The 25,104-nt window shown below is 30.2% G+C and overlaps 5 protein-coding genes across 6 annotated transcripts; 3 read left to right on the forward strand and 2 right to left on the reverse strand.

Moving 5' to 3' along the window:
* Positions 1–216: 216 nt before the first annotated feature.
* On the forward strand, positions 217–3,997 carry pit (probable ATP-dependent RNA helicase pitchoune). Its single transcript, XM_018546672.1, has 10 exons — positions 217–388; positions 741–797; positions 967–1,038; positions 1,109–1,369; positions 1,901–2,215; positions 2,308–2,609; positions 2,697–2,849; positions 2,960–3,130; positions 3,348–3,525; positions 3,810–3,997. The coding sequence occupies exons 1-10, from the start codon at positions 298–300 to the stop codon at positions 3,974–3,976; spliced, it is 1,767 nt and encodes a 588-aa protein (XP_018402174.1). The 5' UTR covers positions 217–297; the 3' UTR covers positions 3,977–3,997.
* A 1,938-nt stretch (positions 3,998–5,935) lies between these two features.
* On the forward strand, positions 5,936–9,154 carry LOC108779269 (DNA repair and recombination protein RAD54B; the record flags this gene model as incomplete). Its single annotated transcript, XM_018546654.1, has 11 exons — positions 5,936–6,012; positions 6,075–6,259; positions 6,331–6,430; positions 6,496–6,588; positions 6,659–6,788; positions 6,965–7,419; positions 7,497–8,253; positions 8,344–8,503; positions 8,591–8,717; positions 8,799–9,029; positions 9,104–9,154. Coding segments are annotated over exons 1-11 (2,334 nt in total), but the record flags the coding sequence as incomplete, so codon positions are not given.
* A 143-nt stretch (positions 9,155–9,297) lies between these two features.
* On the reverse strand, positions 9,298–11,196 carry LOC108779280 (enoyl-CoA delta isomerase 2, mitochondrial). The gene is made up of 6 exons (XM_018546671.1): positions 11,091–11,196; positions 10,199–10,350; positions 10,009–10,129; positions 9,839–9,928; positions 9,586–9,726; positions 9,298–9,484 (listed from the first exon to the last, which is right to left on the reverse strand). The coding sequence occupies exons 1-6, from the start codon at positions 11,187–11,189 to the stop codon at positions 9,329–9,331; spliced, it is 759 nt and encodes a 252-aa protein (XP_018402173.1). The 5' UTR covers positions 11,190–11,196; the 3' UTR covers positions 9,298–9,328.
* Positions 11,197–13,391: 2,195 nt separating this feature from the next.
* On the reverse strand, positions 13,392–19,086 carry Apt1 (Acyl-protein thioesterase 1). 2 transcript variants are annotated; one of them, XM_018546664.1, is made up of 8 exons: positions 19,025–19,086; positions 15,469–15,539; positions 14,953–14,984; positions 14,799–14,864; positions 14,159–14,206; positions 13,817–14,063; positions 13,566–13,730; positions 13,392–13,472 (listed from the first exon to the last, which is right to left on the reverse strand). In XM_018546664.1, exons 2-8 carry the CDS (start codon positions 15,514–15,516, stop codon positions 13,425–13,427), a joined length of 654 nt encoding a protein of 217 aa, XP_018402166.1. In that variant the 5' UTR covers positions 15,517–15,539; positions 19,025–19,086; the 3' UTR covers positions 13,392–13,424. The 2 variants fall into 2 exon arrangements, with proteins under 2 accessions (XP_018402166.1, XP_018402165.1); XM_018546663.1 differs by lacking the exon at positions 19,025–19,086 and adding an exon at positions 16,265–16,328 and having other exon boundaries at positions 13,396–13,472.
* Positions 19,087–19,689: 603 nt separating this feature from the next.
* LOC108779276 (ribokinase) lies at positions 19,690–24,729 on the forward strand. Its single transcript, XM_018546662.1, has 7 exons — positions 19,690–19,744; positions 20,434–20,566; positions 21,003–21,129; positions 21,344–21,505; positions 21,671–21,762; positions 23,908–24,096; positions 24,547–24,729. Exons 1-7 carry the CDS (start codon positions 19,695–19,697, stop codon positions 24,721–24,723), a joined length of 930 nt encoding a protein of 309 aa, XP_018402164.1. The 5' UTR covers positions 19,690–19,694; the 3' UTR covers positions 24,724–24,729.
* Positions 24,730–25,104: the final 375 nt, after the last annotated feature.

A 25,104-nucleotide genomic window follows, 5' to 3' on the forward strand; every position in this document is an offset into this window, starting at 1 on the left:
TACTTCGGTATATTTTCATGAGCAGCTCAAATCAAACAGGCTGCTTAATGTCCACGAGGTCCACGAGGATCACATAATCAAGATGGACGAATATCAAACGAGAATTTTGATCACGTGATCCTTCTTGTCGCTAAAACAGCTTTTGGAGCGGCTTGTGAAAATGTACCTTGATGTTACAACTTCAGTCTGCTTCCCTTCTCCCTTCCACCTGCTTCGGTTTTCAAGTTGCTTCAAGTATATCAACCTTGCGTTTACGATTTTTAATATTGCCACGATAATATTCCACAACTCGAAAAAATGTCCGTACCCGAAAAAATATTGATGCGAAAAATTAAAAAACGAGAAAAGACGAAATTAAATGTGCTAAAACGTCGAGAACAACAGAAAGGTAAGAACATGCGAACTTGTAGGTTATATCTCGTGGAAAAAAGATAGGATAATATAGTTACCTTTAATAGAAGTTCTATTAAAGATAACTATATTATCCTATAAAAATAAAAAAATAAAATAAATTACCCTTTTTTAAATTAAATTATTGATAAACAAATAATTGATCATTATATATATATATTTTTTTTATTTTCTGAATAATAATTAAAATTGTATGTTCTATTATACAAAATAAAATTAAAAAAATATATATATATATAATTATCAATTATTTATTAAAGCCAATAGATTTTTATGTTTCATTTTAATCTTTTATTATTTATTTCAAATAAGGCTTGTTTATTACACAGATGCAGATGAATCAGTAGCAACAAATCAGGATTCTATAGAAGATATTCCTCTAGAAAGTAATAACTTATTTTTTAAAATCTATTTTTGTAACTGAGATTTTTTTATTATATAAATCTTCATATTTTACAATCTGTTTTACTGAGAAGCTAATGATTTTTAATTATTATTTTTATTTTCTATTTTATTATTTATATAATTTTCAATAAAAACTTTATTTTTTTTTAGAAAAAAGAAAGTTAAAAACATCTGAAGAAAATAAAAAGTCTGATATAACAGACAAATCTTCTACTGAAAATTGTATGTATTTCTATGCAGCTCTAATTGTTGAATGATATTTGCTAATAATATTGATATATATTTTGTCTAGTACCTGGGACAGCTATAGGTCTTGAAGTGATAAATGATACAAGCTTCTCGGTATTAACTGAGATAGTATGTGAGAATACATTAAAAGCAATAAAAGATATGGGTTTTACAAATATGACTGAGATACAAGCAAAAGCTATTCCTCCTCTTTTGGAAGGGAGAGATTTGGTTGGTGCTGCCAAAACTGGATCTGGAAAAACTTTGGCATTTTTGATTCCTGCTGTTGAATTGATTTTCAAATTGAAGTTTATGCCTCGTAATGGTATGTAATCTCGATGGCTGTAATCTGTACCAGACAAGCATTCTGAAAGTTTTTATTTTATGAATAACTCTTATAGATTTAGTCTAATATAAAATAAAATATTTATATAGTAATCACTTTTATGACTATACATTATATATTAGTTGTTCATGAATATTATTTGTTTCATTTTAATGCATGTAAACTGATAACAGAATACATATACATATTTAACAGTGTAAAAGTGATATTTAATATACATTTAATATTATAACATTACTTTCTTATCCCTGAATAACACGAAAATAAATGTATAGAAAAATCAGTAATGGTAATTCTACAATGTGCTCTTTGATATATTTCTGTTTTTTTTGCTGTACCTTCTCTTACCTACTCTTGCTTTTTTAATCAAAAGGCAAGGAGACTTCAGTAAGAAACAGGAAACAAAGAGCACATTGTAGAATTATCATAATACAGTAAAACTGTTTTTATTTTAATATTCTAATTACATAAAATTAATAGGAATGAGATATAATAAATACATATTTGCAGGTACTGGATGTATTATTATGTCACCTACAAGAGAATTAGCTATGCAAACTTTTGGAGTTTTGAAAGAATTGATGAAATATCATTATCACACGTACGGTCTATTAATGGGTGGTGCTAGTAGGCAAACCGAAGCACAAAAACTTGGAAAGGGAATCAACATTATTGTGGCAACACCGGGGCGATTATTAGATCATTTGCAAAACACACCTGATTTCTTATACAAAAATCTCCAGTGTTTAATTATTGACGAGGCCGATCGTATTTTAGACATCGGTTACGAAGAAGAATTGAAACAAATCATTAACATTCTTCCCAGTAATATCCTGCATATATATAGTTTAACTTTAATGTTCGAGTTTAATTAGTTTTATATTTTTTTCTTATTACTATATGAATTATTATTGCAGAGCGCCGACAGACTATGCTTTTCAGTGCGACACAAACACAGAAAGTAGCGACGATAACAACGCTGGCTCTTAAAAAAGAACCTATATATGTGGGGGTCGACGATGACAAGGAAATGGCAACTGTGGAGGGTTTACAACAAGGATACGTATCGTGTCCAAGCGAGAAAAGATTTTTACTTCTGTTTACTTTCTTAAAGAAAAACAAACAAAAGAAAATAATGGTTTTCTTTAGTTCTTGCATGTCTGTTAAATATCATCATGAACTCTTGAATTATATTGATTTGCCAGTAATGAGTATTCATGTAAGTTATAAAATTTTTTTCTTTATACTGTTTTCTATATTGATAACAAGATTTTTTCTGACTTAATATTCGCATTTTCATTCACAGGGTAAACAGAAACAAACAAAAAGAACCACAACTTTTTATCAATTTTGCAACGCTTCTTCTGGGACTTTACTTTGCACTGATGTGGCCGCAAGAGGTCTAGATATACCGGACGTTGATTGGATCGTGCAGTTTGATCCACCAGACGATCCTAAGGTAAGAAATATGATTTTGCCTTGTATATTACTCAGATAGTAACCTTTAACAACTTAGATTAACTATTAATGGATACGCGGATTTGTAATATGTAATTTTCTAACTTTTAGGAATATATTCATCGCGTAGGTCGAACTGCTCGCGGAGAAGGCAGCAGCGGTCATGCTTTACTGATATTGCGGCCAGAGGAACTTGGTTTTCTTCGTTATCTTAAAATAGCCCGTGTACCTGTGAATGAATATGAATTCTCTTGGAATAAAATTGCTGATATACAATTGCAAGTAAGCAATATATTATAATCTCTTTTTAGTTTGTTTTCGAAATTATTTTCTAGACTTTAGCTTATGTTTTTTATATAAAATTCAAAAAATCTCAAATTTATAAACAAAATTTATATCATGTATTTTATTAGAGAAATCAAAACTACTAATTCTATCAATTTAACAAATTTATCTACATTTTCTAGGGGTGATATAAAATATTATCTTTCTTTTTTAGCTTGAGAAGTTGCTTTCGAAGAATTATTTCTTACATCAGTCAGCAAAAGAAGCATTTAAGAATTATGTTAGAGCATATGATTCTCATCACTTGAAACATGTTTTTGATATAGAGACCTTAGATTTGGCAAAAGTCGCCAAATCATTCGGATTTGCTGTACCACCAGCGGTAGACTTGAGTAAGTTCTTTTAATAATAGTTTTTAACATTAAGCGCAAGGATACTTTCTTTTATAAGTTTGTCTTTAAGTCTTAATTTCTCTCATTGGAAATTGTTAATAATTCGTAACAATGAAATAATTTAGTTTTTTAAAATATTTTTTTGTTCTTAGTTATATTTGAATTGATCAAAATTAGTTTTTAATATTTCTTTAACGTTTGGATTATTTTTTTTATAAACGTTAATTTATCAAAAATATTAAAAAAATTTAATTATAATTTAATTTTTTTATTGTACATTATAGAAGTAGGAATCAGTAAGGCTTCACGACCACGAAAAAGGCTTGGTGGAGGTGGTTATGGACACTTCAAAGACATAAACAATCCAAATTCGGCAAAGCAAGTGAAGCGCACCAAGACCTTCCGCCAAGTAGGCAAACGTAGGCAAGATAATCGGCAATTCAGCAGATAATGATTATCCAGGCGTTTTTTACACGCATGAATGATAGATAGCATTTAGTTATAATGCATAGTTAATAATTATTATATTATAGGTATTATTGTACAGTTTATACGTTTGATATAATAAGTAAAAGAGTCTGTTTAGATTTTTAGATGTATAAGATTATTATAAACTTATTATTATAGCTATATATTAAGTTATTACATAAATTCGGTTTTTTGTTAGCTTAAAATTGCACATACAATATTTTCATGAAAAATGAATGAAATTTAAATTTAAAAAAGGAGTTTTAAAGCTTGAAATCTTTACTTTTGTAAGTATTTTTAAGTATTTGATGTAAAGGCTTAAAGTTTTTCACCAAAATTTATTTTTAAAAAATGATCTTGTGATTTTTGGTTACCGAGTTACTCACATTTTAAATAAAAAAGCGTTTTGACTTACACTGCTCATAATTCCGATAAAAATTATAATTAAAAAAATAGAACTTATTTTTTCTTAAAAATAAAACTGCTCTATTGAATATAATTATCAATTTTTTTTAAACTAGATACTAGAATATAAAAAATTGTTTTATTACAGAACCATACGAATTTAACATCCCAATAAATAAAGAACAACAAAATATATTTGGCTTCTAAAATTTTGCTCATAGAATACTGAAAAACCCAATTGCATTCTGATAAACCGAAGAATAGCAAAATAATTTGGCTTTGTTTTAACATTTCTAATGTTGCAGTTATTGTCATTACTAGCAAATCTCAGCGAATTTATTATATATGTATGTATGTTTCTTTAAGGCGTCAAGTGGAAGGAACCAAAAATAGCTCTATCTAATAATTAAAAGATCTTTGATTACTGGCATTGTTCGGATCCAGCATTAAACTGTAAATCTTATATATCAGCTACATATTTTTACATAAAATAAAAAATATAAAAAGTTGATATGTTTTAAATTTTGACTTGCATCACCTCTTTTACCTACTTTGAGAATAAAAATTTCAGAGATTGACACACTTGCAATAGATTTAACTAATTCAAAATTCTATAAATTTTTTCTCTTAAAATAGCGATTATTTCTAGTAGTCTTCCTTTCCGTTTAATTGATAATATTTTTTTTTTAATTAAATTTTGCATTCCACAAAATATCGACGGATTGCCAACATCTGACAAATAATCATGGTGAAATTAGATCATGAAAATTGATAAAAATATAACCACCATTTTGCAGTTGGTAATTCCAGTCGACCGCCATCTATAGTTTAATTGTACGATTTCGCGCCTTTCGGACGAGTACTAACATCACCAGATTTCTGTTAATTTCAATTACAGTTTCAATATTAATATTCATGTATCGAAACAAACCTATGAAGGGATTCATATCCCCTTTGATTGTTCAACAACAAACGAGCACTGAGGAAAGTGATGGAAACGAGATATCTGCGTGTCAGGAAAAAACACCGAGTGATTTAGTGAAAAAGCCTGTCCGGAACAATTCTCAAGTGTTGCTTTTGTTCCAAAAGGTAACTCAAAAAGATGAAGTCGAGTGCGACGTGGAGAATAATTCATCGAGGAAACGAAATGCCAATTCTCCGATATGCGAGAAAAAAATATCGATCATTGATTTGTCCCAAACGGCAGTAAAAATGTAAGTATAGCTTCTTTTAGAGTAAACATTAGAATAGATCTATCTTAATTTTTTCTTATAAAAAATATCAATATTTCTTACAGTGTTTTTAACGTAGTGTATGGCAAGATAACTTCAAAAAAACACAAAACATGGGATGATGACGGTTTACTTGAAGTAACTGGGAAAAGTGCAATTCTTAAGGTGATTCAGAACATCCTCTGTAAACCTTTAATCATTAAATAATTGCATTAATTGACATAATTATATTATTTATTAACACTTTATTTATTAAAATGCAATTGTTTATTAATGCTTCTGATTGTAGGACTTGGATGGTAATATTATAGGAAGAACTACCATCAGTCTAAATGATATGGCAGAAGGTTCCAAATTAATTATAGGAAACAAACAAGTAGAGGTAAGACTCGTATTAATGTTTATTTGCAATATTTGCAGGAAAACTAACAAGGTTAATTTTAGATTATAGATAAAGTGTCGACAGAACAATCCGTATTACAGAAGAGTCCTGAAGTAGAGAAACCATTGCAAAAAAAACTTAAAACAGTTGCTACATATGCATTTCAGTCACCAAAGAAAGATGAAAATGCTACAGCTTTTGAGAAAAAAGTATCAACTGAAAATTCACCTAAGGCAAAAACTAAAACGTAACTATTTTAAAAGTAAATTTTAAATAATTGATTTTTATCTTTGGTGCTATAAATGAATATTAATACAGCAAATTCAACGTGATGTTTGGCAAAGTAACTTCAAAAAAACATAAAACATGGGATAGTGACGGTTTGCTGGAAATTGTTGGGAAAAGTGCTATTCTTAAGGTAATTATTGCATCAATTGGATATCTTATAATTTAAAGATTATTATAGAATTTCTAATATAATAGAATTTGGATGGTAATATCATTGGAAGAACTACAATTAATCCAAGTAATGCAGTAGAAGGATTCAGATTAATTATAGGGAACAAACAAGTAGAGGTAAAAATTTATATTTATCCTTATTTGTGTACATTGTTATTGACAAAACAATTAAAAAGGTTTATTTTAGATTATAGAGCAAGTATCACAAGAATTGTTTGTACCAGAGAAGAGTCTTGAGGAAACAGTAGAAGAACTATCAAAAAACAAGTCTAAAACGTCTACACATGCATTTATGCCCTTGCTTTCATCCACAAAAGGTACGAATTTATAACAATTATTAATTATCAATTATAATTATTGATTTAAATGTAAATATGCATTTAAATATATTTATGTTATAAAGCATTAAATAGTGAGCCTTTAGTGATGCCTTATTTGAATTCTATTGAATCAATGAAAAAAGAACAGGAAATTTTGGTTGATTTCTGTTTAGCTGCAAAACTTAGAGAACATCAACGCCATGGAATTGTGTTTCTTTATGAATGTCTAATGGGACTAAAAGTACCAAATTATTTTGGTGCAATCTTGGCTGATGAAATGGGTCTTGGTAAAACCTTACAATGTATTGCATTAATTTGGACAATGTTGAAGAAAGGCCCATATGGCAAACCGATTGTGAAACGCGTATTAATAGTAACACCTAGTAGCTTATGCAAAAATTGGGAAAAAGAATTCGTGAAATGGTTGGGCTGTCACAGGATATTTCCATATGTTATAGATGGAAAAAATAAACCTAAAGATTTTATGAAATATCCAAGAAATTCAGTCATGATTATTAGTTACGAAATGTTCGTTAAATGTCATATAGAAATTAATGAAATCGCTTTTGATTTGATTGTGTGTGATGAAGGTCACAGATTAAAAAATAGCAATGTAAAAGCAGCAAAAGTAATTATCTATTTTATTAATATTATAATTTATTATTAATACAAACGTAAATATTTGTTATTTTATGTATTTCGCAGATGTTAAATGAGATAAGTTGTAAAAAACGAATTATTTTAACGGGTACACCTATTCAGAATGATTTAAAAGAATTTTATGCACTGATCGATTTTGTTAATCCTGGCATTCTTGGTACTTCTATTGAATACAAGAATTATTACGAGGATCCTATTGTCGCAGCGCAATGTTCTTCTGCTGATGATGATGTTCTCAGTCTAGGAAATGAAAGATCTGTAGAATTATACAAGCGCACCAAATCTTTTATTTTAAGGCGTACACAAAAAACGATAAACAAGTATCTACCACATAAATATGAAATGGTCCTATTTTGTTCTTTATCCAAGAAACAAAAAGATTTATATTCTCTTGTTACTGATGTTTGGTTCAACAAAATTTGTCTAGAAGATAAAAGCAATATACATTTGTCTATCATTACTGCTCTTAAAAAAATTTGCAACCATCCAAATTTGTTCCTAAACGAAGAAGAGAAAGCTATATATGACGTTTTGTCAAAATCACCGTATATGTCGCAAATAAAACGAGATGATAATTTTACTGAGTATTGTGGAAAAATCACAATTGTACAGACATTAATGAGAAATTTGAAAAAGACTGATGAGAAGTTGGTGTTAGTCTCCTATTATACGCAAACTCTTGATCTTCTTGAAACTATATGCGACATGGAAAGATTAAAATTTTTAAGATTAGATGGTGCTACTTCAAGCTCTGTACGATTAAAAATTACCGAAAAATTTAATATGCAAACCGATGATAGCAGTAAGTTCTACAAAAATAAACAAACAAAATTGTATCTCTTACTTTTATGAATTAAAACTGATGCATTACAGAAAAAATAATTTTTTACAGAAGTTCTATTGTTAAGTGCAAAAGCGGGTGGTATTGGTTTAAATTTACCTGGAGCATCTAGACTTGTGTTATTTGATTCTGATTGGAATCCTGCATCTGATGTGCAAGCAATGGCAAGGATCTGGAGAGATGGACAAAAGAGGAATGTTTATATTTATAGGTTTGTACAAGTTTAATATCACATTACATGATAATGTATTATTTAATGGAAGTATACATATATAATTTTGTATAAACAAATTTGTAGATTATTAACTACAGGTACGATAGAAGAAAAAATATATCAAAGACAAATTAGCAAAGCCAATTTGAGTGAGATTGTAGTGGATCTGAATCATGTTGGATCTCTAAAATTATCTACTGCAGATCTAAAGGTATTTTTTACTGTAAAAAGATTTTGATAATCATGAAAAAGTACTATAAAAATCATTATTTAAAATATTTTTCATTTGTAGAATTTATTTACGTTGGCAAGTGATACAATTTCATTAACACATGATTTAATGAATTGTTGTTGTTCTGGTAAGAATGAACATATACTTTCCGAAGATCCAAAAGAAAAAAATAATGAAACACGAGATTGTCAATTTATATTGTGTGAGAAACCATCTCAACAAAATTTAACTATAAATCAGCTTCGAGATTGGCAGCATTATAAGCAACCAATTCCATCAGATATTATGCAGGTAATAAGCTGTTCAACTTTTAAAAAACTATTAAAAATTAAGATTCAATGATGTAATATACATTTATTTTACAGGATATTATGTTAACAGAAGTAAGTGATAATATAACATTCATATTTAAAAATTCTACAATGTAAAAAAATTTAATTAAATAAAAAATTATATAAATCATACGTTATAAAAAAACAGAGTTGATATATAAAATTATATATTTTATACAGTAACATTGTGAATATTTGAGATATTAAATACAATAATTTTTGCTGTTTATTAAAAAAATATAAAATATTTTAGTTATTTTAAAGCTTATTTTTTCGTGATAAAAAATTCAATAACCTTTGCATTAACTCAGGAGAATCGAATAGTTTTTTCAACTCTTTTATTTCTTCTTCGTTAACTTTTAATAAAATTTCTTTGTTCCATCTACTCACTAATCGCTTAGTCGCCAATATTGACTGAAATTAATCGATTAATTTTCATTAGTATAATTTAGTGGCACATTTAAGTATATATCAAAACCAGTTAATTTCGCAAAAACATTAAGCAAGAATAATACCTGTGAAGAAAGTGTCGATATCTTGTTCAAATAATTCCATACTTCCTCAAGAGAGTCATGATTATACACTTTGCTAACCAAGCCATGTTGTTTGGCTTCTCGAGCATTCATTTTGTATCCTAAATACAACATATCTCCAGCCTAAATAAATATTTTTCTAATGTAAAATATCATAATTTTAAATTATAAAAAGCAAAATTTAGATGCAAATCATAAAAATAATTTGTGCATATTTTAACTTCTAATAAAATACTTTGGAGTATCCTAGTAATCTTGGGAATGTATATGAAGAACATCCTTCAGCAACAAGACCCAAAGAGCTGAACGGTGTTTGAAAATACGCCTGTAATTTATATAATACATTCAAGTATAGTTATAATGTTTAAAACATTTTCATATTAAATATTATCATTGAATTGGCACCTTATCTGAAGCATAAACTATATCAAAAATTCCTAATATTGTAGTTGCTATTCCTATTGCTGGTCCGTTCACAACAGCTATTAAAAGTTTTGGGTATGTAATTATACTATCAATTAATTCCCTACAAAATACATTTGTCAATTTTATATTTTCAGAAGTATAAATTTTTAATGGTTCTTACGATACTTACTTAACTATATCAATAGAAACCAATGGAGATTCCATTGAGGCACCTATGTCATTGCCACTGCTGAAAAAATCTCCATTTGCTGTCAGTACAAATATCAATACTTTATTGTTTTCAGCAGATTCATTTAAAAGCATTTTTAATTCTTTATACATCTATAAAAAAAAACAGATAGGAAATTGCGATTATTTGTTTATCATTTTTTAAATAAACTAAAAATAAAAACCAATGATATGAGAAACAAAACCACCGTAACAGTCGAGCTGGATCTTGGGTGCTTTTAATTGTGCGTGAATTTACATACTATGTATGTAGATGTTTAACTGTGCGTGCTGATTTTTTTTCAAACTTGATACACAAGCTCTATCGAGGCTGTCGATAATTTAAAGGCTTAGAAAACTCGCACGGAATGCAAAAATTCCGGGTTTGACTCTCGGCCGAGGTAATATTTTCATAATAGGAATTAATTATTTACAGATTTTAATATCATTCAACATTATTAAAATTGATCTAAGATGCGTAAAAACAATTAAAAAATTGTTAAATTGTTAATGTAATTCGTGACATTACTGCAGTAGTTCAGTAGAGATTGCGTTTCAAATCTGACAAAAATTCAGCGCGCAGTTAAAAATTTACATACATAGTATGTAAATTCACACACAATTCTAGAAGCACCTAAGATCCAGCTTAACAGTTACAGCTTGTTTCTCATATTATTGCTTTTAATTCTCACGGTCCTACAAGATTTAATATGTTATAAAATATAAATTATCATATTATTTTCTAGCTCAAATTTTATAAATTTGAACGAGCATTTTATAAAATAAAAGGAAATGACTCCAAACGGAGTTATCGGTCCACAAGAAATTAATGCTGTCAAGTATTCTCTGTGTACCTGAGGTGAAAGTGCGTTTTTTCTGGTTGGTTTATTAAGCACCACTTTTAGAATTCCATTTTCCACAGTACTTAGAATAAATGAATTTACATGCGTCATACTGAAACGTTTTTTTAACACAATTTGGAATCTGCACGATTAGTCGAATGTATAACCTTACTTGGTACTGCTTAGTACTGCTCACCTGATTCTCCACTTATATAATGATATGATAGAAAAAATTTTAAAAAAACTTAAAACTCCGTTTAATTACTATAAAGTAAAAATACAAATTGTCGGTAGCTTTTCAGAAAATTATTTACTATAGAGCTTAAGAGATACACTTCTCTTATTTCTTTATTGGTTTTAAGCCTCAGGGTTAACTTTGCCTATACATGTATTATACGTAATACTATTCAAAGTCAATGCGATTAAAGTTCACTTTGGATGATGCAACACTCAGTCTAAAACAAGTTTCAAAAGTAAACTGAAAAAGTAATTCATAGTATGACATCAATAATCTCGGATTATAGTATCTGTTAACATGGTAAAATTAGAAAATTCTAATTCCACTATGTCTATTAATAAGAGAGTGGATACTCTTCTAGATACTTATAATGAAAAATTATACTTTGATTATATTCAGAAAGCGCGCTATTGTGTTCTATCTTTTTAGCATTTATTATATATGTTTTAAACAAAGATAGAATTATACAATAGCACTGATAGCGCGTGATAGCACGTTTCATGAACATATTATTTTTGCATATATACACATTGTGTTTATAGATATTAGTATGAGTATTATAATTACGTAATAAAAAAGTTTTTTGCATGTTTACATTTTATTTATACTCTGGCAGAAGTTATTACATAACTTACGAATTAATATTCTACCTGTTGCTAGCTATATAGTAGTGTAAGTTGGTAAAGAAAATTCATGAAAAATACTTGGAGCTTATTGTTCTTTCTTTACTAGTTATTTAACTACTGGATAACGTGTTAATAATAATAAAATTAGCCGAGTATTATATAATTTTATATACATTTTGGTATAATTTTACATTATATTTTAAATACTGTATCTATATGCTATTTTGTGACATATCACAGGATTTCCTAAACTTGAAGTACATATATGTATAAGGATCGATCTCTTTATTTTTCGAAGATTTTTCTCGCATAGAGACAATTAATAACAAAAATATTGAAAGAATATATTGCTTCGTGCGGTTCTACTGAAGCTGTGTTGTACTGAAATGTGTTTGTAAATTGCACATCATTATATTATTCTTATTTATATATTTCCTTAAATAATCCGCATAAGATTTTACATAGAAACATTAGAAACACGTCTTAAAATAGTTTAGGAAACCCTGATGTATATTGATAATAGATGATGGATTGATGGGTTTCGACAATACAATGCGTAATCACAGATTACATGGCCGTGTCACTGTCTTCTAGACAATACTCGCTACAAAAGTGATTTTATTAGTAGCAACATTTCATGTTACGTTGCGAGCATCGCGTAAAATAGAAATTTGACTGTAAAAAGCTCGCAGTTGCTGAAATGCGCGAATTATTTAAGTATTTCTTGGACGTGTTTCGTTTGTATCCAAATAAAAATTATCCGAAACGCAATTTAGGCGCGAAAAAGTTGGAAGTTATCGATACAAGAGCTGACGCAAAAAGCTCTTTATCTAGCATAATTTAGCATTACCTTAAATCTAACATAAGTGTACTTGTAAATTTACTATTGTCGCAGATGTAAACCGCAAAATGAATAAACATGAGTCACCTTGTCATGCTATCTTTAAATAATGTATTAGTTATTACCACACTAGTGGCCTTATATATATAAATTAATACAATGTAGTTTTATGATACATACATATTTACATACATATCTAATATATAGATATAGTAAATATATATGTACATTTAATGTATAGATATGTATGTATATGTATATACATACACATACATATTATAAATATAAAAAAAAAACAAGGAATGCCAATTTTAGATACTAAAAGAATTAAACTGTGTAGATTAATTTAGTAATATTGCTATATGAATGCTTTGGTACATTAAAATATCAAGAAGCTTGAATATATAAATACAAATTAAAGGTTGTAAATAAATATAGTCCTCTATAGGAAAGTATACTTTTCTTATATAGCATTGCATTTCAATGCTTGGAAGATTTTCAATGATATTCTACTTGACGTCTTTAAAGTTCATATAATTTACTAAAATTAAATAATCGCAAAATTGGAATTATTTCAATATAATGTACATTTAGATACTTGAAGTAGCCGATAAAATATCAGTAAGTATTAATTTGATTTATTACGGTTTCAGAACCTTTTCGATGAATTTCTTTATGTCGCGCATTTCCTGTAAAAATAATAAAAAGAAGATAAATATTATAATTTCTCTAAATGTAAGGAAAGATTCAACGAATCTTTTTCTCAATTTAAACTTCATTACCTCTTCAGAGGATGTATGCATCATTCCTCGGTACGTTTTGAATTCTGTCTGTGTCATAAATTGTTTTAAAAGAGATGCTGTCATTTGACCCCATCTGTATGGCACAATTGGATCGCAATCACCGTGACATTGCAGCAGTGGAGTGTTCCTATTACCTATTGCTTCCTGAAGATAAAAATTGATGTTACAATTACAATTCTATAAATATTTTACGTATGATACACATAAAAGTATTACAAAATGGTACGTACTGCTGGAAATTTTTGATGTAAAGGAAGCCAGGCGGATAAAGCTATAATGCCAGCTAAAGGCTCTGGGAATGTAAGGGCACTGTACATGGCTAGTGCTCCACCTTGACTGAATCCTCCTAGAACAATGTGTGTGGTAGGTATCCCAGCTGCAACTTCCTCCGCTATTAATGAGTGGACTGTTTCAGCGGCCTTACGTATACCTTCTTCATCTTCTGGACCACTGGAGTCCAGAGTACGTAGATCAAACCTAGATTCACAGAATGTATTAATAATCATATAAACTCGTAACATTTAATTCATTGTTTTCATTAGAATATATTCTTATGTTCATTTTCAAGTTACCAGGAAGGCATTCTGAACCCTGCATTAAGTGTTACTGGCATTGTGGGCCTGAAATGATAAAACATTATATATTAAAATACTATTAATTTACATAGGCTCCTATTTTAAACTCTTAACCTAGTTTACACGAGTGGCCTAGTTTACACCTATCATTTAACATTTGTATCAATTACTAACTTTCTATTAAATTATCTTAATTTTGATGGTACATTCAAAGAATAGTATTCTAAGATGGTACAATCAAGATGATCAGTTAAATATAATACATGTATTGTGTATTCATTTGTATGCATCGCTAAAATTAATATAATTTAACTGAAAGTTGCTACGATTGGTACAAATATAAAACGATTGGCATAAACCATCTACATTCCAAAACTTTTCAGAGAAAAATTCTACTTGATATAATATAGTATATATTACATGTACTATATTTATACTATATATATTTCGAGTAAAATTTTCTCCGGAGAAGACGTTTTGGAATGTAGGTGGCTTAGAATAGTGTTGGTTACACAAGTTTTATACATGCGCTTAAAAAAAGTTGCATAATAACAATGTAACGACTTTGTTATTAAGAGTTATGGAGTAAAGGCCATAATTTCAATCGTAGATTTAACATTTAAAGATAGTAACATACGCAGTAGGACAAATAACTTTAACATGAGGAGATCGCACCGCACCCATGGAACTGGCCCAACCATGTCTGAAAACAACATATGTAGAATGTTACTAAGATCTGTCATTTTGTAACGTTCCAAACTACAAAACATGTATTGGAAACATGAACTTACCCTGTATCACCCAAACCATGGAAAAATATTAACTGAAACATAGAAGCTCTTTAGTACGAAATAAGGTAGTATTGACTTTATTTGGAAATAATCTTTGAAAAGAATGAAAATTTCAGACTTAAAATCTGTGTTTCGAAACAAGTTGTGTTACGCGTAACTTTATTGAAAGGTTGTTAAATAGTGAAGATAGTAGTAGACCAGCGACAGCATATTGCGTTCTCGAAGAAGTTACATTAAGTGTTTTGTATCCGTTAAGGCGACAACCGTCATACCTCACGGAAGAGACATGCAGTCGTAAAAAAGCCGACTCCACGAAATCGATTCGCGAGCAATGAAACGGAGCAGCGGTGCATTCGTTGAACAATCGTGCCAGAAAGAGAGAAAAAAAAAAGGGCTCAACGAGAGTACCTCGCGTAAATGTAATTCATTTATGACCAATTAGGATCGCACCACCACCGCAAATGATATAACCAAAAACTGCCGCTACATCCTCGAAAAGGATATCTTGATATCTACCGTTGCTGTATGCTTAGCTGTGGCTGAAATCACAACCGGGCTCGTCATGTTCTGTCGCTTTTTTGGACGGCCTGGAACAAGTTCGAGCAATTGTGTAATAGTTTCGTAAAAAGCGTATAGAACACAGCGCGAAGGAGAGAGAGAGAAAGAAAAATCAAAGATATGTGACTCCTCCTCGCTTTATATCGACTATATCGAGTTCTTTACAGTGAAAGGGTGGGGATTTATAAGGAAGAGAAGAAAGGAGAGAGAGGGGTAATAGCGTCAAATGCGCATTCGCGTAAATATTCAATTCAATTCAATTACTAACACAATTTCTATTTTGGTTAAATTTAAATTCGTTGACCCAGATAATCATTGATAATTCAGTGTTTTTATCTATTACGATAATAATAAATTTGATTACGCGAATCGAAATCGAATTTTAACCCTTTTTCTGCAATCATATACATTTTTTTAACCCAAATATTTTAAATTTTCTCCGTTTAGTTCAAGTTTTGTTTTACTGTTCTAGGCTTTTAAAAAATATGGAACAATTCAGAATTACTTTTTTTATCATCATTTTTACATCATCAAGTAATTTTTAACGTTTATGATAGGAAACTAGACTCTCTATCCTTCTTCTTATTTTTATTTCGAAGAAATTTGAGAGTAAAATTATTTTTCTTGCGTCAAAAACAAACAGTGAAAGAAACACATCAGATTGCAGACAGAGGGTAAATATGGTACATTGATACGTAAAAACGATTTTCGGCTCTTCTGAAATAAATTAGATAGAAACCACTTAGACACAAACCTGCCAACAATAAATTACCCATAGCTATTTAAATAACGTCGTGGTATTCATCGATTTCTGATTGATTTCGCAATAAATGTTTATCCTTCGAGTGATCGAGAGCGACGAATAATTGGAATGACGCACTATACTAGCATCTGCAGACGTTTGTTTGGAAAAGAAAAAAGCAATTATTCAAGTATATTCTTTGTGTGCGAAATTGTCTGTGCGTGTCAATCAGTTATTTGAAACTGCATGCAAATCTTCACTCGAAATACTGAAAACGTCAATTTTTAGGTCAAGTTCGCGATCTTATTGCAAAAGCTATTCAGAAAGTTTTGTATAAACAGGTGTGCTGTAATCATAGACTATATATGGCTGTAATCGACACAAATGTAGTTCTATTTTTTCTTTGCATTCCGAATGAGTATAAGATAAAGGCGCAGAATGATACTTGTGTCAAGTGTCACATAAATAGAAGGCAGCCCAAATTATATAATCGTTCGAGGCCAAAATGGCGTGTGTATCGCGCCATTTCGACTGAATATAATTGTTGTAAAATGACTTTAATATGATTTGTTTATACTATATTTAGATTTGTGAATGAATAAGGGCAAGGACTAATTATATTGAAAAAATTATACAATTGTGCGAAGCTTTTTTTTGCTGAACACAATTGATATATTTGATTGATATATATTTCTGCAACGGATATATGATTGCTTATATTTTTTTCGTGAAGAAGTTTACGCGAAAAAAATATAACGTTATAATGAATCTGTATATATATATATATATATATTAATTTATTTTTAACGCATCAAAGAAAATGTAAAAAGTGTAAAATACAATAAAAATTAGAAATGTGTAACATTTTACGCATATAACGACAATAGCAATACTAGAAACCATCAATCAAATTTGCCCCAAAATGCATTTTTCTGCGTATAATAGCGCTAATATATTGAAACAACCAATCAAATTTGACTAGAAATTCATTCTCTTACTGCGCATTTACAAGAAATATGATACATGTTTCTTTTTTACATCATAGGACAATTGGAGCGCGTTTAGTGAAATTAATAGCTGAGTGAACGATAGCTATTGATGCAATCTAGATTTAAATGTTTAGTTGGATGAAGAATACCGTAAATATAGGTGACTTGGACAATGTAGATAATTATTAGAATCTTGTTCATTTCAATCCATCCACGAGTCTGGATACAATGACTGCGAATTTAACAAAAGTGCTGTCCTAAGTTACCTATATACTGTCCTATACTGCGTTACCTATATACTGCCTCAAGTCATTTACATCTGCAGTTAATAACATGAACGCTGAGTCTATTAAATGCAGCTATTTGGTGTATCTAAAGAGCAGAGACTCTCTAATAAGAGATTTTGGACACGAAACAGCCACATTTTATTGGTCCGCCGTGTTTTAACAACTTCTGAAAAAAGCCAGTAAAAGATAGAACAAAAAGAAAGAAATAGTGAATGTACAATGTGGTTTTTACGTTTAGACTCATAGGCCGGTATTCATAGTCGATTCTTATTTCAAAACCATCTTAAGCAATGTTTTAAGACGCTAACGCAGCCTTTTGATTGGTTTGTGAGACCTCAAAACCTTAAGACAGTCTTGAATATAAGAACTGATTATGAATACCGGCCTTACTAAAGGTAGGTGCAGATGAATATCCTATCGCGCAAACGCTGGGTGAATAGCAATTGAAGATGATTGGTTCTTACCATATTTAGATTCAACCAATCATCTTCCAGGTAAATCTGGGAATCCGCGCACGTGATTGGGTAATCTTGCTACTTACCTAACAGGTAAACTTTACCAAAAGATGAAACAATCGATCCTTAATGGAATAATTTTGTTAGGTCTGAGAGCGGTATTCAGTTCTTATTTTAAGACCGTCTTAAGTATGTCTTAAGATGTTAATGCAGCTGTCTGATTGGTTCATGACACTTTAAAACTGAACTTAAGATGGTCTTGAATATAAGAACTGACTATGAATACCGATTTGAATTTGAAATTGACGCTCACACACACACACACTCTAAGTTAAGTCATTATTTGTTCTATTTTTATTACTTATTACTCATAAAAAGAAAATAGAATAGAATGAAGTTACCGCACGTGAGCCGGTAAACGTCAATTTCGAACGTAGCCTAAATATGCCTCATAAAGATGTCTGTTTTTGCATAGTTTAGGTCGTCTTTTGGAGCTAAACAGAACAGGCCGTTGATTCGGAATCGGGTCAAGTCAGTAAATCGAATACGCTATTTATATAGCTGCACAGACTTATATGTAAAGAAGTCTTTAACAAAACTTACACGATTGGATAATTTTTTAAATGCATTTAGTTATGCATTGTAATTGAGGTTTTTTTAAAAAAGTATGGATTACGATTAATCGAATTGCCTACTACTCGAGTTTGCATTTTTTTTTTTTTTAATACACAACAGTTCTAAAATTTAAAAATTGTGCAATAAAACACATGCAATATAATTACTATTAAGTAATTGTAATTTCGCTATATTGCTTTAGCACATATATATACTTGAACAGCTAAACTCTCATGTGCACAATGGGTATTCGCTATTCAATACTATAATCGTTCATCGTCGTTCACTGAGCTCAATGAGCTCTTGCACCTGTTTGGTTTATATTTTTAGATCTAACGGAATATGCCTATCAAGTGCAAGAGCTCACTGAACGCTTCGTGAACGGTTACAGTACTGAATATGCCAATGCGCGGACAAAATACTTACCGCAACGTAACTCGTTACTCCAGGCTGCCCATCTATCGTTCTCGATAATACATGGCGATGTGAAGATGTTCCAAAACGTGCGTACATACGTGGGTGATCACGTAGGCGCGCTGTTTTTTTCCATCGCGAGATTTATAACGATCGTCAAGTATACTTAAACGCTTCTCTAGCGGTGCAAGTTGATTTTGATAGTCTCTCGCAAAAATGTGATTTCGTCTTGATATATGATATATGATAACTGTAAAAAAGAAAAGAAAGATAACCTGTCCCCGTCAAGGCGAACGCTGCTGTAAATAAAGCCTTCTTTTTTTTTTTTTTATTCTTGTAATAGACGGCGGTTTAAATTAATTCACGTGTCTGCGGCATTTCTCTTATTTCGTCCTCTCGGAGTCTCGTCACGAGGCGCGGTACATATCATCGGATCACGCGCAAAGAATGATCTTTCGACCGATAACGGCGATAACACCTCATTATTGGTTTACGGACTCGTTAAACAGCGATAACGCGAGTCATTTGTGCGCTCTACTACTTGCGGTCAGTCGCTGCCTAGAAATATAATCATTGTTGCAAAGCATCACGTTTGAGAAAATAAAACATTTATTTTAATAATTAGAGCTGATTGCTCGCGAGAAAACCGTTTAAGCGAAAGAGAGACTAAGAACTGTGCGGTATGACACCAAAGATAGTCGTTGTCGGTTCGTGCATGATTGACTTTACCTGGTGAGTAAGGACGAAGTTTTTTCGTACGCGTTGCAAAAGTTGACACTGTCTCGTAGTCGATCGATCTCTAATTATTAATATTACAATTACATAAATTATGATTTGTATTATAATAAATATTGTGTATACAATTACGATAATAAATATAATTACTAATTACGCAAAGAAAGATGCTTCTCCTTACTGTGATTGTGAATTTATAATAATTTATAATTCTCTATTTAATACGGCTAATTGAAACCAATAAATCTGATTAAATATATATATATAATAAATATAGAGAGTTACAATCTCTCTGTATCGTAATATTTTATCACTTCTTCACGGTCCGGATTCGAATCTTGGCTGAGATACTTTTTTGCAATAAAATTATTAAAAGGTTTTTAAAATACTTATATATTAACATAAAATTATTAATATATTTTCTTATAAAGTACTTATTAGCATCAATATTATTAAATCATTTGTCAATTTAATATACGATATGTTACTACTTTAATCATAATTTTTGTTCATAGTCGCGTTTCAAGACTGAAAAAATTTCGTTTGCAAATTGAATATGTATATAAATTCAAACCAAAATATTTAAGCATTAAAATTCGCTATGATTGAATATAGGATTTCTCTTACTTAATTTAATTCTCTCAACGGTCTGACCCTTCGTATTATAATTCTTTATTGCTTTTTAGTTTCTCTCCACGGTTACCGAAACCTGGCGAGACGATAATCGGGACTAGATTTGAAAAAAAATACGGTGGTAAAGGCGCCAATCAATGTGTAACAGCTGCTAAACTTGGTGGATCTACAGCACTTATTGCTTCAGTAGGCATTTATTTTTTAGATGAAGTCAAAGTCAAGTTTTTGTTTTTCTAAGTTCACTTTAGGCGACCAGATTTAGAAATAGATTTCTATTTATAATATTGCGTGTCGTGTAGCATAGAAAACATTTGAAGAAGTAAAATACATATAAAAATACACAACACATTTAAAATCTATATGACATACGTATAAATATAAAATAAATATCACTGAGATATATATTTTCTATATGTGTGTGTATTTTATTCTCGAGTTCACTTCTTCAGTTGTTTTCTATATTACACGCAATATCATAAATAGAATTATTTCCCACGTTTGATTGTGAATTATAGATCTAAAGTGAGCTTTATAGTATTCATTCTTATCCAATACTGTTTATATAATTTCTCTCTAATTAATTACGATTACATATTGCGATATTCCTTATCTCTTATCGCAGTTAGGTTCCGATACGTATGCTCAAGAATATTTAGAGATTTTAAGGAAGGAAAATGTAGACGCATCTCGCGTGAAGATACAAAGTGATAAGCAGAGCGGTGTTGCTCACATTACCGTCGCTGAAAATGGTACGTTTTAGATGTATAGTAAAAATATAAATCAGAGTCTTTCCGAGTGCTATGAAATTGCAATTTACATTGAAAAATGTCAAGTACAGCTTCGATTTCGAATAAATCTTTAATACCATTAGAACTAACGGAGCTAACTTCTAACTTCTCGTTAAGATAACTTCTTTGGTCCCACTTGTAAATAATCGGGGCACATTCCGAATAACGTTCGCAGGTGAGAACAGCATCGTAATCGTGTTAGGTGCAAACGAATCGTTGACTCCGGAACTTCTGGATTCCACCGTCGACGTGATCCAAAGCGCGAGCGTTTTATTATGCCAGTTCGAGGTGCCGCTGGAAGCCACGCTGCATGCGTTGAAGTTACACCGGGGCCACGGTTCGTTCCTCACTTTTTTTTTCTCCATGTCAAAATATTCGTACACTGCACCTTCCTCTTTTTGAGCCGGGTTATTGTAAGTCCTAAAAAAAGATAAGGATTAACAATATCCCGGCCCCGAGGGAGTTATAGGTACAATTTTACGTAAGCGTAACGTGATGATAGGACTTTCTATTGTCAACGGAGCACCCGCACTGGAAAACCCTGATCCGGAAATCTTTAGATTATGTGACATTTTCTGCGTCAATGAGACGGAGGTACGTAAACGATTAGTGCAGTCGCTAAAGGGGATGGTTTTTCTTTTTCTTTTTTTTTTTCAATTTAAAAGAGTCAATTATCCCAAATAACAGTCCAAAATTGGAATGTCTTTTATATAGACAACAAAAATTTTTTTAAGGTCAATATTCATATTTATTGTCCGTTTTTATCTTAAAGTTATTATAATACGACTTTGTGATTGGTTTTTATACTTATACTTAGCAAAGGAGGTATACACACATATACCTATATACACATAACACAAAGAAAATTCAGAATATTTTGAAATATTGTAATGCAAGTAGAATAGCATTATTAAAATAAGACAGAACTATTTTTCGTTTATAGATACTATAATAAGGATGGATAAGGGAAACTATTTTTTGAAAAAAAATTTAGATTTTTGATAGAATAACTGTCGAAAGATATCGAAAAAAATTTAAACAAAAATTATATATCTTTTTTGTGTCTAGAAAGCTGCATGGCTAAATATCGAACAATTCATATTTTTGTATCGCCTTTATCACTAATCTTTAAAATTGAATTTTTTTATTTACTTTGTATTATAAATTTATGCCAAAATATGTCTCTACTTTTTTTTATACATTATAATCAATTTATGTATCATCTATTAAAAAAAAATCATGAAATTTTTTAAATCTATCTCTTAGCAGTTTTGATTATCAAAATAGTTTTATAAATTTAATTATTAATATCGCTTTATAAAATCATTTCAGACAGTTTTCAATTTAAACAAGCGATATGTATATAATACTTATAACTGCAGCATAAAAGATATAACATAAAAACTAATCAAACGTATAATAATCAAAACTAATCAATGTACATATATATGGGTCTCAACAACAAGATATATACATTACTTGAGATGTTATTTTTACTAGATTACTTTGCAAATTGCACGATAAACAAAATATTGGAACTCTATTTTAACATTAAATGACGCAAAGTCTGCGTCATTTATGTAACAAATGATCAATAGTCATCATAAATGACGCAAAGTCTGCGTCATTTAATATTAAAATAGAGTTCCGTGCAATATCTTGTTTATCGACAATTTGTAAAATTATCTAATAAAATAACACCTCAAGTAATATATGCGTACATTGCTGTTTTTATGATTCATACGTCACGGATTAGTATTAATTAGTTCTATCTTTCAAGCAGTTGTAAATATATACTGTTTTGCTTAAATAATTGAAAGCTGCCTGAAATATATATTAATATCTAACAATTAAATATCACACTTTATAAAACCATATTTTAATAATCAAAACTGATCGAACAAACAAGCATTAAAAAATTCAATGAATAAATCGATCGTGATGTATAAAAAGAGGTTACGGAGAAGTATTTGCACATAAATTTACAAAGTATAAAGATTTTACTTAATTTTGAAGACTGGTGATGAGGATAACACAAAACAGATTTTTTTATGCTTATACAATTTGTAGATATAAGAAAGAAATGTAATTTTTGTTTACATTTTTTTCAATGTGTCGCTGTACCGCGTTCAGCAGTTATTTTGTCAAATAAATCTACATTTTTATATTTAATTGTTAAATCTACATTTTTTTCAAGGGATAATTTTACCCTCTCACAAACCATAATATAGCACGAACGAAAAATAGTATTATTTTTAATACGGATTAACTATTCTACTTTTATACACAAAATGTTTTAGAATTTTCTGAATTTCTGAGTTGCCTAATTTCACTTGTTAGACGATTTTAAATATAATAATCAATTGACTACTAGTCTTATAAGATATTTTACACTGAGAGAAAAGCGTTGAAATATTATAAAGCAAATGTCATTTACGATATTTCTCCTGATATTTATTAATTAAAAAAAATTTGATTGTGATCGAAATATACGTTTCTGTGAAATATATCTCATTAATCGTAAAAAAAAATAGATGATTTATTTGTAGTAATAAAAATTTTATTTCGCCATGTATTTAAATAAAGATTTATCTTAGTAAAATAAATATATTTCAGATAAATGTTTAAACATGTTTTTCTCAGTGTATACCCCAAATTTGGACTTTTGTTTTCTGAGATAGTAGAGGCGAAGCATTACGACGCTTGCGATACACCAAGGACTGTATTACACTTTTGTAGGCGGAAATTATGATAGGTATTCAACCTGTGAACCTGTCGAATATACAGCAAGTAGCGGACAAGTTTCTAGCTAAGGGATGCAACGCGATTATCATTACTCTCGGACCTCTCGGAGCTGCATACGCGTCGAAGATGAACAGAAACATCATTCGAATTCCCACTACTGAGGTTCAGCCTGTAGATACTACCGTACGTATTGCATGCACAGTATCGTAAAATTGTCATAATCAAGATAGATTCCATGATAAATTTTTGGAGTTATTATTCAAATTGAAGTAATCGTCCTTTTGAAGACGCATAGGATGTTTTAATAATTCAATTATTTAATAACTCGATGTGCGATAATTCTGAGACATTTTCGTAAGTTTTCGTTAGATTTAACGCGCATTTTTGATTCATTATTTTTACGTACGGCCCGTACACTTCCTATACTTATACAAATCTTGTAAATTGATTTCTTTCCCACGGCTGGAACGGTGAAAGTATTTGATGATTTTCCGGTTCACGATCTTTTGAGCGAACAACCGGTCAATTTCCGGACTGGACTGGAACGCTGATTCATTTGTGATTCATTCAAATGATTGGCACGTATTTAAGACGGAATTGCTTCAGGCAGCTAAGTGTAACGGTATGCGATAGGGTGCCGGGGATGCATTTTTGGGCGCGCTCGCATATTTCAAGGCGTATCATCCGCAGCTGTCGATGGACGAATGCATCAGGAGAGCTTGCATGGTCGCCACGTACTCTGTTCTTAAATTCGGAACGCACGCGAGCTTCCCAAAGAGAAACGATTTGCCGGCTGAGTTATTTATATAAACAAAAAGGGAGTTATTTCGAAGTGAGTTATTTACAGATTTGATATTTTATCTCTTTCATTTATACACATCTGATATCTGTTTTGTAGAATTTTTTTAAATTGAATATTCGCGAAATAAAGGTAAATATCAAAAGTTTTATGTATTGTACAAAATGCGTAAACATACGTCCCATTTCCCAAAACCCCAAAAATTTAAAAATAATACAATCTGTAGGCGTTATAATGCAAATTAATGCAGCAAATTAAATTGATGACAATAAAACTTAGAGAATGTGTCTACGTATATATAGAATGTAAAGTCAAAATATATGTAGAATTAAAAGTCGAAATACCCTATATGCATGTCTTATTTGTTTTTTTAATCGTTTAGAAAACCGGTT

This window comes from Cyphomyrmex costatus, unplaced genomic scaffold (genome assembly GCF_001594065.2).
Source record: "Cyphomyrmex costatus isolate MS0001 unplaced genomic scaffold, Ccosl1.0 scaffold57, whole genome shotgun sequence".
Taxonomy (NCBI): domain Eukaryota; kingdom Metazoa; phylum Arthropoda; class Insecta; order Hymenoptera; family Formicidae; genus Cyphomyrmex; species Cyphomyrmex costatus.

What these genes read in the sequence shown, in the direction of transcription:
- pit (XM_018546672.1), top strand. Translation starts at nt 298, where the DNA reads ATGTCCGTACCCGAAAAAATATTGATGCGAAAAATTAAAAAACGAGAA. An exon ending in AATCATTAACATTCTTCCCA is followed by an intron (nt 2,216 to 2,307) that starts GTAATATCCTGC and finishes TTATTATTGCAG; the next exon opens with AGCGCCGACAGACTATGCTT. An exon ending in ATCCACCAGACGATCCTAAG is followed by an intron (nt 2,850 to 2,959) that starts GTAAGAAATATG and finishes TCTAACTTTTAG; the next exon opens with GAATATATTCATCGCGTAGG.
- LOC108779280 (XM_018546671.1), bottom strand. Translation starts at nt 11,189, where the DNA reads ATGACGCATGTAAATTCATTTATTCTAAGTACTGTGGAAAATGGAATT. An exon ending in GTTTCTATTGATATAGTTAA is followed by an intron (nt 10,130 to 10,198) that starts GTAAGTATCGTA and finishes TGTATTTTGTAG; the next exon opens with GGAATTAATTGATAGTATAA. An exon ending in TAGTTTATGCTTCAGATAAG is followed by an intron (nt 9,929 to 10,008) that starts GTGCCAATTCAA and finishes TATAAATTACAG; the next exon opens with GCGTATTTTCAAACACCGTT.
- Apt1 (XM_018546663.1), bottom strand. Translation starts at nt 16,286, where the DNA reads ATGGGTAATTTATTGTTGGCAG. An exon ending in CAGCTAAGCATACAGCAACG is followed by an intron (nt 14,985 to 15,468) that starts GTAGATATCAAG and finishes TCTATGTTTCAG; the next exon opens with TTAATATTTTTCCATGGTTT. An exon ending in AAAGTTATTTGTCCTACTGC is followed by an intron (nt 14,207 to 14,798) that starts GTATGTTACTAT and finishes TTATCATTTCAG; the next exon opens with GCCCACAATGCCAGTAACAC.
- LOC108779276 (XM_018546662.1), top strand. Translation starts at nt 19,695, where the DNA reads ATGACACCAAAGATAGTCGTTGTCGGTTCGTGCATGATTGACTTTACC. An exon ending in CTACAGCACTTATTGCTTCA is followed by an intron (nt 20,567 to 21,002) that starts GTAGGCATTTAT and finishes CTCTTATCGCAG; the next exon opens with TTAGGTTCCGATACGTATGC. An exon ending in TCTGCGTCAATGAGACGGAG is followed by an intron (nt 21,763 to 23,907) that starts GTACGTAAACGA and finishes ACACTTTTGTAG; the next exon opens with GCGGAAATTATGATAGGTAT.